Source organism: Canis lupus, chromosome 10 (assembly GCF_048164855.1).
Source record: "Canis lupus baileyi chromosome 10, mCanLup2.hap1, whole genome shotgun sequence".
In the NCBI taxonomy this organism is placed as follows: domain Eukaryota; kingdom Metazoa; phylum Chordata; class Mammalia; order Carnivora; family Canidae; genus Canis; species Canis lupus.
The window spans coordinates 55,546,411-55,558,624 of record NC_132847.1 but is presented as its reverse complement, the minus strand read 5'-3'; the positions used below and the strand labels follow the sequence as shown (position 1 = coordinate 55,558,624).

The following is a 12,214-nucleotide window of genomic DNA, read 5'->3' as shown; positions in this document are numbered from 1 at the left end:
GGCAGGAGTAGGGCCTTGGCCTTGGGAGGGAGGAGTAAGCGAGGTGGTCACCAGAAAAAGGGCATCTGCCTGGGGTGTAGGGGTAGGGGCAGTGGGGAATGGACAAAGGGATCCAAGTGTGAAGGTGCTAAAATGGATTTTAAAATAAAACTTAAGAAACTCACCTACCTCCAATTATTCTTGACCAAAACAATAAGAGGACTGTGACCTTACCTGGTTCTCTTTGCCATGTATATTTAATCTGATGGTCTAGGTAGCAGATTTAAGTGCCACGGTCACCACTGGGCTTTGGCTGTCCCATCCTCAGTGAGGGATAGGTTAAGGGGTTGAGGTAAGGTAGTCTGGACAGGTTCTCATAATTCACATGCTGGGGGGTGAGGGCCGGGGACGGAACAGAACCCTCAGGTCACCAGATGCCCCTGTTAACTTCTCCTAGTTACAGGCCCACACAGTCTCTCAGGAAGATATTTAATAGTATCACATACTTTTGGCTCAGGTATTTCCAACCACAAATGCGGCAAGCCCCTGTATCAGCACCAGTCTTCTTTCTGTAGGATCAGAACAGAGACTTTTTTTCCTTGGCTCCCATCCGGTGGGTCCAAATCAAGCCCGTGCTCCCTGACAGACTCCGAGGGCTCTGTGGGCCTCCTGACCCTCAGCAGCTCCTGTCTGGCTACAGCTTGAGTTCACTGGGCATCGGCTCCCCCCTCAGGCCAGCCAGCAAGTTGTTAGCTGCCAATAAGGACATGGTGTTTCGGGTTCCATAGGTGGCGCTGCCAATGTGGGGCAGGATCACTGGAAAAGGGAGGAAGAGGGAGGTGAGGGTGTTTTTTTGTTGTTGTTTTTGGGGGAAGGGTGTTTCAAGAGCCTCAAAGTGGGCCCTGTTTTCCTGACTAGGGTTGCCAGTAAGAATAATGAAGAGAACCTGCCTTAGCATTCTTTGATTTGCCTTCCTGTCCTCTGTCTTCGATTTGCCTACTGTCCTTATGTGCTCCACTCCTGTGGGGCTGAGGGTCACTGAAACCCAGATGCAACGGTGGCGAGAGATCCATATCCTAAGTACAAGGATGTCGAGCCCACGAGAGATCTTGGAGCCTCTCTACACATAGCCCTTCAGAAAGCAGATGGTAAAACCAGGTGCCAATTCAGCTTAGGAGTTTCAGTGCTGATCATCCATACCCGGGCCCCTCAAAGTGGGGTCCCGGGGGCTTCTGGTGCACACAAATAGCTACAAGTCGAAATGGTGGACAGACCAGCTCCATCCGGCCCCACTGCAGAACAAGTGAGGTCAACTGTCCCCAAAGAATGCCTCTTGAAAGCAGTATCTGGGGCACTGAGCTGAGCTGCCAGGCATGCAGGGATGGGATGGTTTTCCCAGCTGTGGGCAATAGCCCAGACATGACAGCCAGCGTTCCTCCTTCTGGCCTGGTGTGGACAGTGGGGACCATCGAGTTTCCAAGGGCTACAGTAACGGGAGCCTTCCCTGTGGAAGGAAGCTAAGGACCTTCTCTGTGGGATTCCATCCCAGAATGCACGTAAAGGACAGGGCCTGGCTCAGACCCTACAGTGATGGATTAGTCTAGAGACAAAGCACACCAGCTACCTGGACAGAACCGAATATAAAGAGCTGTTAACCAGGTACAAAGTAACTGGGGAGGCTGAGAAGCGAATACCGAGGCAGTGCTTCTAAGTGGCCTCGGTGTGGGGGCAGGTGAGTGGTGCAGGGTTCCAGGTCCCACCCCACACCTACTGGTGCAGAGGCCCCTGGCCCAGCCCCTTCGGATGACTGACGGACACACAAGTTTAAGAACCACTGTGCTAAGGTGTCAGAGACAGCGACCACCAGAAACATCTACCTCCCTGGGCTGGGGGACAGAGGAAGAAAGGGTAGCACTGTTAAAACTCAAGACGACTAAAAAAAAAAAAAAAAAAAAAACCTCAAGACGACTGAAGGAAGGGTCCCTTGGGAGCTGCAACTCCGACCTCTGCAGCAGTGCCTCTGAGCAGGCACGATGGCCAAGTTGATGCCGGGAAGCCTGCAAACTAGATTCACCGGCTGCCAGGAGGAGCAGCTGCTGCCCACGGACACAGACAGACAGACATGTGAGGGGGCGGGGGCGGCCAAGTCCTGCCACCCCGCAGTTGGCAGGCCCGGCAGAAATCAGGTGTGCAGGGTCCCAGGGCCTGCGTCCCAAAGCAGAATGTACAAGGGGAGGTTTGGAGCCAACAGACTAATTGGCGCAAGTTCCAAATATCGGAATCACAATCACGTCTTTAATTTCTCACCCTGAAGCTGGTAGTGGGGGTTTATGGTACCAGGTTTTACTGACAACTACCTGTGGATGGAAGACATGCAGCCCAGCCCTTCGTTTTACAAATCCACCCCTGCCACCAACCCCCCCCCCCCCCCGTCACTCCTTCAGGGACACAGACCTGATGCATGGGCTCAGGAGGCCCCTGCCTTGTTTACAGTGAGCTATTGTCACTCACCATAGACACGTATGGTCCCAGCTGTGTCCCTCTGTGCCTGGTACTGCTCACAGCAGCTTTGCACCTATCAGCTCCACACCGCCTGACTCCTGCAGCCCCGTGGGACTTGGTGTCAGAAAATCCCCATTCTTACCACAGTTCTTCAGGGTCAGGAGCGGGTGGTTTGTAGGCAGCGGTTCCGGGGTCGTCACGTCCAGTCCAGCAGCTGCGATCTGCCCACTAGCCAAGGCCTCGTACAGGTCATCCTGGTTTACCACATCTCCCCTGGGAATGAGAGCGGTGCCATGGGGGCCCCGAAGCTCCCTCCACCCAGGCCTTCTCTTGGGCAGAACCACCCACAGGGTGGATTTCCCCGCCGACCGGGCACCCTTGGCACTGACTTTTAAAGCAGTAAGTCTGACAAGATGCTTCTTTATGGTGAGTCTGCGGTGGCACTGAAAGCCCCAGCCCTACCACCCTGAAGCTGTGTTACCTTGGGCAAGTGTGTCACGTTCCCCTGGAAGACAGAGAATACACCCAACTCCCAGGCTGCAGGGGGCACAAGCCCACTGACCCGCTACTGCGGGAACAGGGCCCGGGACCTGCATTCATGTGGAGCCCCATTCAGGTGTGTCCCCAGAGAACGTGCTGAGAACCCCCACAGCAGCACGCTGCCGGGCACGTGTCTAACACGGGGACATGCCCGATGGTGTCTGAGCGAGCAGCCCTCTCTCCTGTGACTGGGCCCCGGAAGTAAAAAAACAACTGGCCCAAGCCTCCATGCTGAACCCGGAGTCAGGCTCGTGAAGCAGGAAACCGTGCAGCCCTGCACAGCCCCAGGTCCATGCAGGTGCTCGGAGGGCGGAAGCTGGGACGGTGTCGGCCGTCAGGGCCAGCCCTGCACTCCTGGGCGTCTCACTCGCCCTCTAGGTCACCCCCCTTGTGGCCGAACATTAATAATTACAGTGCCTCTAGAGTGGAGAGACCTGAGGGGGACCCCATGAAATCCCTTCCTTGGCCTGTACTTGCCCCCAAACGGATTTAAGCAGGGCACCATTTAGAAAGGGACTGGAGTGGCAGAGGGAAGGTCTGCTTCTCTAACGTGGGTTTGGGTCTTTCTTTCCTGAAGCACAAAGGTTCAAGCTGTCACTAACTCAGACAGCCAGACAGACCCAGGCTTGGTGTACCGGCGGTCTGAAGGGCTCTGAAGTGCTGCTGAGATCGTTACATCCAGCTCTGCGGTAGAGGAGAACAGGGCTGCCCATGGTTACTTGGGAACCCACTGCTATCAGGCCTCCACTCCCTGAACCAGCACGGCTCGGGGTACTGCAGGGAACCTGACATGCCAGACCTGCTCTGACAGCCTTCCCCCCCAGCCTGGGCCCTCTCTTGGGGCCTTTACTGTACTTCTGAGCTGGAGCCAGCTGGCTGGTTGGTCTCTGCAGGTTAAGCTCTGCCCGAGGGCTCACGGACAAGCCATGGGGAAGAAAGCCCTGGATCACAGCAGCAGGGACGGCCCCTCTCGGCTTGCTCGTGCCCCAGGGAGCCTGGGCCACCCCTGTGTACCTGCTTATGTTGATAAACACAGCCGTGGTTTTCATCTGCTGGAAGAAGTCCTTGTTGCAGAGCCCCTTGGTTGCAGGTGTTAAGGAGCAGGCCACGATGATGAAGTCGGACTCGGCGGCCAGCTTGGGGGTGGACACTGGGGGAGGGCAGGGCTCCATGAGATGCTGAGTCCCCGGCTGGAGACAGCAAAAGGAGGGAGACCAGACCCTTGCCTCCTCCTGCCAAACTGGAAACTCCCAAGATGCTTCCCGAAGGCCTCATGTCTACCTGAGCACCTCTGACAACTGTACAAGGTCAAAAGCCACTCGTGGGATCCTGGTCCTACCTCATTTACCCCACCCCCTGGTCTCACAGAGGGGGAGACTAAGGCCACAGAGGGGCAGGGGCTGGTTATTACACGGCCCAATGTGCAAAGGGGGTGAGGAATGGCTCAAATCCAGCTGCCCTCTGCTCACGATGCCGTGTGCCCTGCCAGGGGCCTGGATCCACTGGACACAAGGCTGGGTGACAGTGCTCGCTAGTTTATTAAGGAAACAGAGTGAAAGTTCCCAGCAATTCCTTACACCTGTCACCATCCCTGCTGCTCTGCCCTGACATAGGCAGTGGTGACAAGGAACTCTGAAAGGCAGGAGACCTGGAGAGCTCTTCTGGCACTTAAAGAGCCCACTGTGTGGCCTGCGTTAAGTCTCCGTGCTCCCTGGCTGGGCCCCGCATCCAAGGGCAGCTGATTAGCTGGTACCTAAGGGACACCGCAGGCAGACGCACCCAGAGCTCCTGCATTCCACCCGAAAATGCTGCCGCTATTGAAACAGAGACACCCCTTTAACTGAGCACAGATGGGGCTCCGGTGGAAATCAAGGTTTTACTTACCAAACTCTGCCTGGAATTCTGCTGCTTCCTGAGGCCTGGGCTGGCGGCCCGTGTATAGAAATCTCTGGATGCCAAATGGCTTCAGACGCCGAGCAATGGCCTGGCCTGGCGGCAAAGAGAGTCCTGGCTCGTCCCCAACCCCTCAGAGAGCAGGAGCAGCACCCAGCAGCTCCAGACAGGGAGCCCCTGGGATAGGGTGGGGGTCCTTTCATCAGCACACTTCTGACTTTAACTGGCCCTGCCCCTTTAAGCTGCCCCCTGCCAGCCCACACTGCCCTTAGGGGGCCATGTGACAGCCCTTCAGAGATCTGGAGACAGCACCACAGCTCCTCTGCGGCTGTGACTGGCTTGTGCTGTCCTCACATGGTCCTGGGCATCTTGAGGGCCATTTGCTAACCATCCCTGAGAACTGGACCTGGCATTCCGGGAGCAGTCTGACCAAGCAGCCTCCTTCCCTGCTGCCTTCTGGACCCTCTGCTTTTATTAGGTCACCAAAGACCTCTTCTGACTTTCCAGTGGCATTGCCAAACTGCCAACTCGCCCCAAATCTTTAAGATATTTTCACACATGCTGCTACAGAGGCAGGCTTGGGCTGCTGGATTTTCAGAATCAGAACGTGCCCCAAAGCCAGTAGGTTCCTCCAAGCAGCTCTCTGGGGTGAGATGCACTGCTAGCTGGCCAGACTGTCCACACTCTCCATCCTCCCCACTCACCTCTGGACCAGGCAGGGGCCAGAGAACCACTGACAGCTGCCTGGCGGAGCTCAAGCCAAGCAGCGCCCCCTGGAAGAAGAGCCCCGCCTCGTCCGCAGAATCACAGGTAAGCTCTGCCCACGGGACCCTCTGGTTCCTGAGTTAAAGCTTTACGTATCGGGAGCCCGGGGTGGCTCAGCGGTTAAGTGTCTGTCTTCCGCCCGGGGTGTGATCTTGGGATCCGGGATCGAGTCCCACATCCGGCTCCCTGCATGGAGCCTGCTTCTCCCTCTCCCTGTGTCTCTGACTCTCTCTGTGTGTCCCTCATGAATAAATAAATAAAATGTTAAAAAAAAAGCTTTACGAGTCAAATGCCTTCTAGCAGGGGAGCACGAGCTGTCCCACAGGAAGCCCCTCCTAAAAGCCCCAACCCAGCCATCATCGCTTCCAACTGTTCTGTATGGAGCTGTATCCCTAAAGAATCCTGACTTGCTTCTGTCACCCAGCAAGTTCTCAAGGAACTCCTGTTTTCATTTCATTTCTTTTTTTGTTTTTCCTGTGTTTTATGAAGCTGTGTCTGTTCAGTCGATGTCCCACCTGCACGCAGAGTGCACTGGGAACAGCCAGTTGTGGCCACTCTTTCCAAAGGATGGTCAACATCCAGACACAGGGCACCAGAGACTCAAGCAAAACAGGGTCACTGGGCCAGGCCAGTGGGAAGGTGGGAGGCTCACCTATGCGCCCCAGCCCGATGATGCCGACGGTGCTCTGTGTGAGTCCATAGCCACACATCCACAGGGGCTTCCACGAGGTCCAGCCACCGCTGTGGGGAGAGTAGGGGAGGGTAGGTAAGAGCCCCAGCCCCAGGCAAAGATGGCTCTCTGTAAACTCTCAGACCCAGAACCCCCAGGCAGGGGCTGCGGTCCAAGGGGTAGAAGACCGTGCTCTCCGGGTCCCAGGACAGACAGCAGCACGAATTACACCCATAGCCACTGAGCACTGTGGATAAGCGGCTGGAATGACTCTTCCTTTGAAACCACCAGGGGAGGGATCCCTGGGTGGCTTAGCGGTTTGGCACCTGCCTTCAGCTCAAGGCATGGTCCTGGAGTCCCGCGATTGAGTTCCGCACCAAGCTCCTTGCATGGAGCCTGCTTCTCTCCCTCTCTCTCTGTGTCTCTCGTGAATAAATAAATAAATAAAATCTTTCAATAAAATAAAATAAAATAAACCACCAGGGGAAGGGCGCCTGGGTAGCTCAGTGGCTGAGCATCTGCCTTCGGCTCAGGGTGGCTCAGGGCCTGATCCCAGGATCAAGTCCCACATCAGGCTCCCTGCGCGGAACCTGCTTCTCCCTCTGCTTGTGTCTCTGCCTCTCTTTATCTCTGTGTCACTCATGAATGAATAAATAAATCGTTAAAAAAAAAAATAAAAACGGGGGACACAGAATCCAAGGGCTGGAAGGGGCCTTAGAGGTTTTCACCCTGTTTTGCAGGTGGGGAAACTGAGACCAGAAAGGGTGCCCTGCCTGAGGTCATGCAGCCGGGGCAGAGGTTGGGGCAGCAGGCTGCAACCTTGGGGTGTGGGATTCCAAAGCCAGTATTCTCAGGGCCCCAGGGAAGCAACACAAGGTAAAGCCATAGGCCCACCCTGCTGCCCCGGGCAGACGGGGACAGAGCCTGCCTTGAACCGCCTCCACTCCCCAGGGGGTGCCGACTCCCCTGACAGGAGGGTGAGTGGGACAGCAGGGTGTCAGCCCTCAGGCTCTGGCTCTGCCTCAGCCCCACACAGCTGGACCGCCTTCTCCAATAATGGACACACAGCCCCAAATCCCTGATCTGAAACCCTCAGGCCGGTTTTTCAATTTTCAGGTTTCAGAAAGGCTGTTTGGTGCATGTTCTCTACTGTATGTAACACCCTCAGCAGCGTCTAGGGTGGTACCCGTTGGCAAATGCATCGGTACATCGGCAGCAAAACAGGAATATTCACATGGAGTGAGAAAAATAAAAATCATAAAGAGCCTCCTGTTATTTCCAGTCAGGTTTTACTACCAAAAGATTCATGAAACAACCTTCAGTTTCCAGAGCTCCTGGGATTTCTGCATCCCCAGCACGGATGGTGGACCCGTCTCCTCCAAGTGCCCAAGAGGATGTCCCCCCGCTACTCCTTGTGATCCCCACTCCTGCCCCTACTCGCCAACCAGGCAGGATGGCTCTGTCCCTTCCCATCCTCCTCTCTCATGGTTTCTCCTCGGCACCACAATTCCCCACCCTTCTCTTCAGCTCTGCCCCGGATCTGAGTAGTGACAGATTCTGCCCCTGCTCACTAGACGGGGCACACCAGGGGAGGGGATCACTTCTGGGCCCCGAACCAGCTGCTGGGGAAGCCAGCCTTCCCGTCAGGGGTTCACTCACTTCCTCACTTCCTCGATGGCCTCTGGCAAGCGGCGACAGGTGGTGAGCAGCAGGGACATGGCGAGTTCTGCCGTGGCGTCGGTCAGGACATCTGGGGTGTAGCCCACACGGATGCCGCTAGGAAGCAAAGACCTGGTGGCACCACGGCCGCGGGCACCTTCACCAACTCCTACCTCTGGGACATCTCCACGCTGCTCCGCTCTCCCTCTCTGCACCCCCCCCCCCCCAGGAAGCTCCAGGGTGGAAGCAAGCACTCAGGGACGGCCAGCCCTCCTTCCTGGCTTGCTCCCCTCCCGCCTGGGGAAGGACACGAAAATGAAAGATCAGGACCCAAAGTCTGGGGTGAAGAACTATTCAACCCTTCCAAAACTCCTCATCTAGAGAGGGAGATAATAGGACGGCCCGGGGGGCCCAGCGGTTTAGCGCTGCCTTCAGTCCAGGGCCTGATCCTGGAGACCGGGGACCGAGTCCCATGTGGGGCTCCCTGCATGGAGCCTGCTTCCCCCTCTGCCTCTGTCTCTGCCTCTCTCTTTCTCTCTGTGTTTCTCATGAATAAATAAATAAAATCTTTAAAAAAAAAAATAAAGAGGGAGGTAATACTAGCCTTTCCTACTCCGAGGAGTTGTTGTGAGGCCTAACGCCAGGCTGAACAGGAAAGGGGGCTACCTTGCAGATGCTACCCACAGTTTCTGACAGTTTGGGGCCTACTGTATCTGCCCCACGCTCACGTGGACAGACTGAATGGTCAGCCCCCCACCTTCTCAATGAAGGGGGCAGGGATATGAGCAAATAAATATTAGCTCCCTTTCCCAATCTGGGGGTCAGCCCTCACCCCAGGCCCTTTCCAGAGCGCTAGCTGCTTTTACCGCTTCTTGATCTCCTCCAAAGCCAAATGGTCAACGCCCACGGACATTGTGCTGATGACTTTGAGATTGGCTCCTGTTGTGCAGAAAAAGCATTGTTTGCATCTTTCCTAGTGGAATTCAAACCCGCAACCCTGTGGATATTGTGGGGCTGTCTGCTTATTATTATTTTCTTAGACTAAGAGGAGAGGCTGACATCTCTGTTCCTTAGCTGAAATCCTGAACCGCCTACCTGACAGACTTGACAATCCAACTGACTCCTCCACGTACAGACACTGTGGCTGAGGGATGTCAAGTGGCCGGCCCCAGTCACAAGCTGCCAAGTGGCAGAGCAGGGGTTCACCGTGGGGCCTCTGACACTAAGGCCTCCACTCATACCCATGGGACTGTTCCCCCAGTGAAGCCTCTGTCTCCTCTGAACGCACCTGGGGCCCTGCTGGGGACACCCCTGAGGCGAGACCCTCTCACACCCTCCCCCTGGGGCAGGGATTGGCTCGGCACTGACTCATGAGGACCCCATCTAGTAGCCTCTAAGTCTGAACTCTTCCTCAAAACAACCTTTTGTTGGGTAGGGTGACACCTACCTTGGCCCAGGGCTGAGACCCAGGGCTGGGGCTCACACATCCTGGGTGCCTGGGGTGCTTGGCACTGACATAGGCCTACTGTGTGATACAAATGAGCCCAGAAGGCACAGGGCCTTTCTCAAGTTCATAAAGCAAGGCCATGGCAGGGCTGGATGAGGGCCCTCACACCCACTCCCTCCACACCACAGTCTTTGCCCCCCTAGGGCCTCTGTCCAGGGGTTCACAGCCAGGAGAGAAGCAATGCCTATTCAAGAGGGCGCTGCACACAGTCGCTCCCCCTGGCCTAGTACTGCAGCGAGTGCCTTCAGAACTTGGAGAGGTTACCGAGGACCCGTGTGGGGAGCCAGCCGCAGCAGACTGTGTGCCCCTACAGGGCCAAGACACCCCTGGAATGCTCCCCAGACCTGCCCAGGGCACACACCTGCGGCGTCCAGGAGCCTCTTGTCCACATGGTCCGAGAGGAGGCAGAGGAGGCCGTGGGCCCCGGCCACACCTCGCTCCAACTCCTTGGCAGGGATTGGCTCGTCTGAATCCCACTGCTCCACCTCACAGCTGAAGACCAAAGAAGGACCACACTCAGAGGCAGGGGCGCTCCACAGATACCCCCAGGCTCCCAAATGCTCCCTGGGGCTGGCTGAGGAGTCAGAGTCAGGCATGGGTGGCCGCAGAACTGTCCCAAGAGGCCGGCTGAGGGTAAAGGGCTGTCACAGGGTGGAGGTCACCAAGGGCTGACAAGAACCTAGACTAAAAGCAAGTCACGGGGACGGCTCTCAGGTCAAAGCAAGGAAGAGCTTTATCACCCTCACAGGAGGCCTCAGGGCCAGGGGGGCACAGGGGTGGGGGTGGGGGTGTGGCTTGAGGTAGGCCGTTCCTGCACCAGAAGAGGCTTGAATAAATACCCTGTCCTGGGAGTCCATGCAGAGTAAAGCCTCCTACTTGCGCTCTGCCAGGAAGGACAAGACCGGAGCAATGCAACGTGGAGGAGTTTCAGGGCCTCAGCTCGTGGCCTCAGGGCTTCCACCACAGGTCGTGGGCAGTGGAGGTGTTCCCAGGGTGCTGCCAGCCTCCCAGTCCTTGCCATTTAATTCAGCGCAGCCAGCACGTGGGGCAAGACGCGCAGGACCACAGACGGCACCTCCCAGGACACCCTGGGGCAGCGCCTGGCCGACCAGGTGCCTGGCGCAGGCTACCTTTCATCCTCCTTCCCCGCTGCACTCAGCTAGAGCTGCGTGAGCTAGTGAGCTAGGGCCAGAACCGTGGTTCTTGCCTCTGCCTTCCCCCTCCCTCCTCGGTGCTTGGAACCCCACAGGTCCTCAGCCAAGGTTTGTTGCACTCAACGAAACACACAATCTCACTTTCACAGGGCACAGGTTTCTGAGACTGGGTCCCACCTTCTCCCGGCCTGTCGTGGGCAGCCGGGACCGTGTGACCCCCCGCTCACACTGCAGTCTGCCAGAACTGAGTTCCAACCCCAGCCCTGCACACCACAGCTCTGACTCTGGGCAAGGCACTTAACCCCTCCCAGTTTTCTCATCTGTAACATGGGACTTCTGGTCCCGACTTCACAGTGTCGCCATGAGTTTATGTATTCGAAGCACCTGAAAAGCTGGCATGCAGTCGTCAATCTAAGGGTGACGAAAGGTCCCTGCCAACTGTCCAAAGCGACCAGGTCAGCGACAGCGAAGGTCCCTGACCCTGACAAAAGTGCCCTCTAGGGTAAAGGACGAACAGCCAGGACCTTGCGTCACAGGCGGCCTCCCCCCTCCCCAGGGCTTTCCCTTCACCCGCGCTGCGCGTGCAGGGGAGCGGCGGCCCCCGCGTCCCCGCACAGCCTGCACGAGGCTCGGCCGCGGAGAACTACCTCCCAGCCTCCTCCCGGAACTCCGCGACCGCCCGGGCCGGCCAGGTCGGCGAGAGCGGCCAAGACGCAGGCGCAGGCTCCGGCTCCGGCTCCCTCGGGCCCCAGCCCCGCCCCCCGCCCCGCGTCCTCCCCACCAGAAACAAGCGGGGCGTAAGGAGGCCGCCCCCGGCCCGCCCGGGCCGCCGGGGACGCTGAGTCACCCCGGGCTGCGCAGCCCCCTCCCCGACACCACCCCGCCCGGCCCGGCCCGGGGACGCGGCGTGCGGCGTGCGGCGTGCGGCGTGCGGCGTGCGCGGGGCTCTTACTCCGCAGCCCGGGCGAGCGCGGCCCGGCCCTCGGGGGGGATCCTGCGGGTGACGAACACCTTCATGAGTCTCACTGGCCTCATCCACCTTGCAGCCGCGGGACACTGACCCGGACCGCCAGGCGGAAGCGGGACGCGACCTGGCGCGGGGCGGGGCCTCGGGAGGGGCGGGGCCGGCGCTGGGGGGCGGGGCTGGGCTGGGTGGGCGGGGCTGGGAATGAAGGGGCGGGGCTGGGAATGAAGGGGCGGGGCTAGGGAGGGGCGGGGCTGGGGACGGGGGTGGGGCTTGGGGCGGGGTGGGGGGGCGCGTGGGGAGGGGCGTAGGGAGCCGGAGCCGTGGAGGAGGAGTTGGGGGGCGGGCAGAGGGGGCCGGTGACCGTGTGTGTTCAGGGAGCGGCAGTGACAGTGAGATTTTCTGCGGGTGTAACGAGCTCCTAAGTGCTCCTCCTAAGGCTGTGTGCGCATGATCAAGCCCTCAGGGAATGCGACTTGTTCTGAGCGGCCTTGGCCCTTGGCCCCTCTGGGTCTCCCTCTGAGCACTCACTGCACAGAGGCTCAGGGACTGGTAGGTGTGTCAGGAGTTGGAGTTGGGGC

General features: G+C 58.1%; 1 protein-coding gene across 1 annotated transcript; it reads right to left on the bottom strand.

Annotated features, from left to right (window-relative positions):
* Nucleotides 1-454: 454 nt before the first annotated feature.
* Nucleotides 455-11,781, bottom strand: GRHPR (glyoxylate and hydroxypyruvate reductase). Its single transcript, XM_072842007.1, has 9 exons — nt 11,622-11,781; nt 9,877-10,007; nt 8,875-8,947; nt 8,009-8,125; nt 6,332-6,420; nt 4,906-5,010; nt 4,036-4,171; nt 2,624-2,754; nt 455-795 (listed from the first exon to the last, which is right to left on the bottom strand). The coding sequence occupies exons 1-9, from the start codon at nt 11,702-11,704 to the stop codon at nt 674-676; spliced, it is 987 nt and encodes a 328-aa protein (XP_072698108.1). The 5' UTR covers nt 11,705-11,781; the 3' UTR covers nt 455-673.
* Nucleotides 11,782-12,214: the final 433 nt, after the last annotated feature.

Coding starts and splice junctions, on each gene's coding strand:
- GRHPR (XM_072842007.1), bottom strand. CDS start 11,704: ATGAGGCCAGTGAGACTCATGAAGGTGTTCGTCACCCGCAGGATCCCC. Junction 4,172..4,905: donor AGAATTCCAGGCAGAGTTTG/GTAAGTAAAACC, acceptor GCCCTCCCCCAG/TGTCCACCCCCAAGCTGGCC. Junction 796..2,623: donor CCTGACCCTGAAGAACTGTG/GTAAGAATGGGG, acceptor TCCCTTTTCCAG/TGATCCTGCCCCACATTGGC.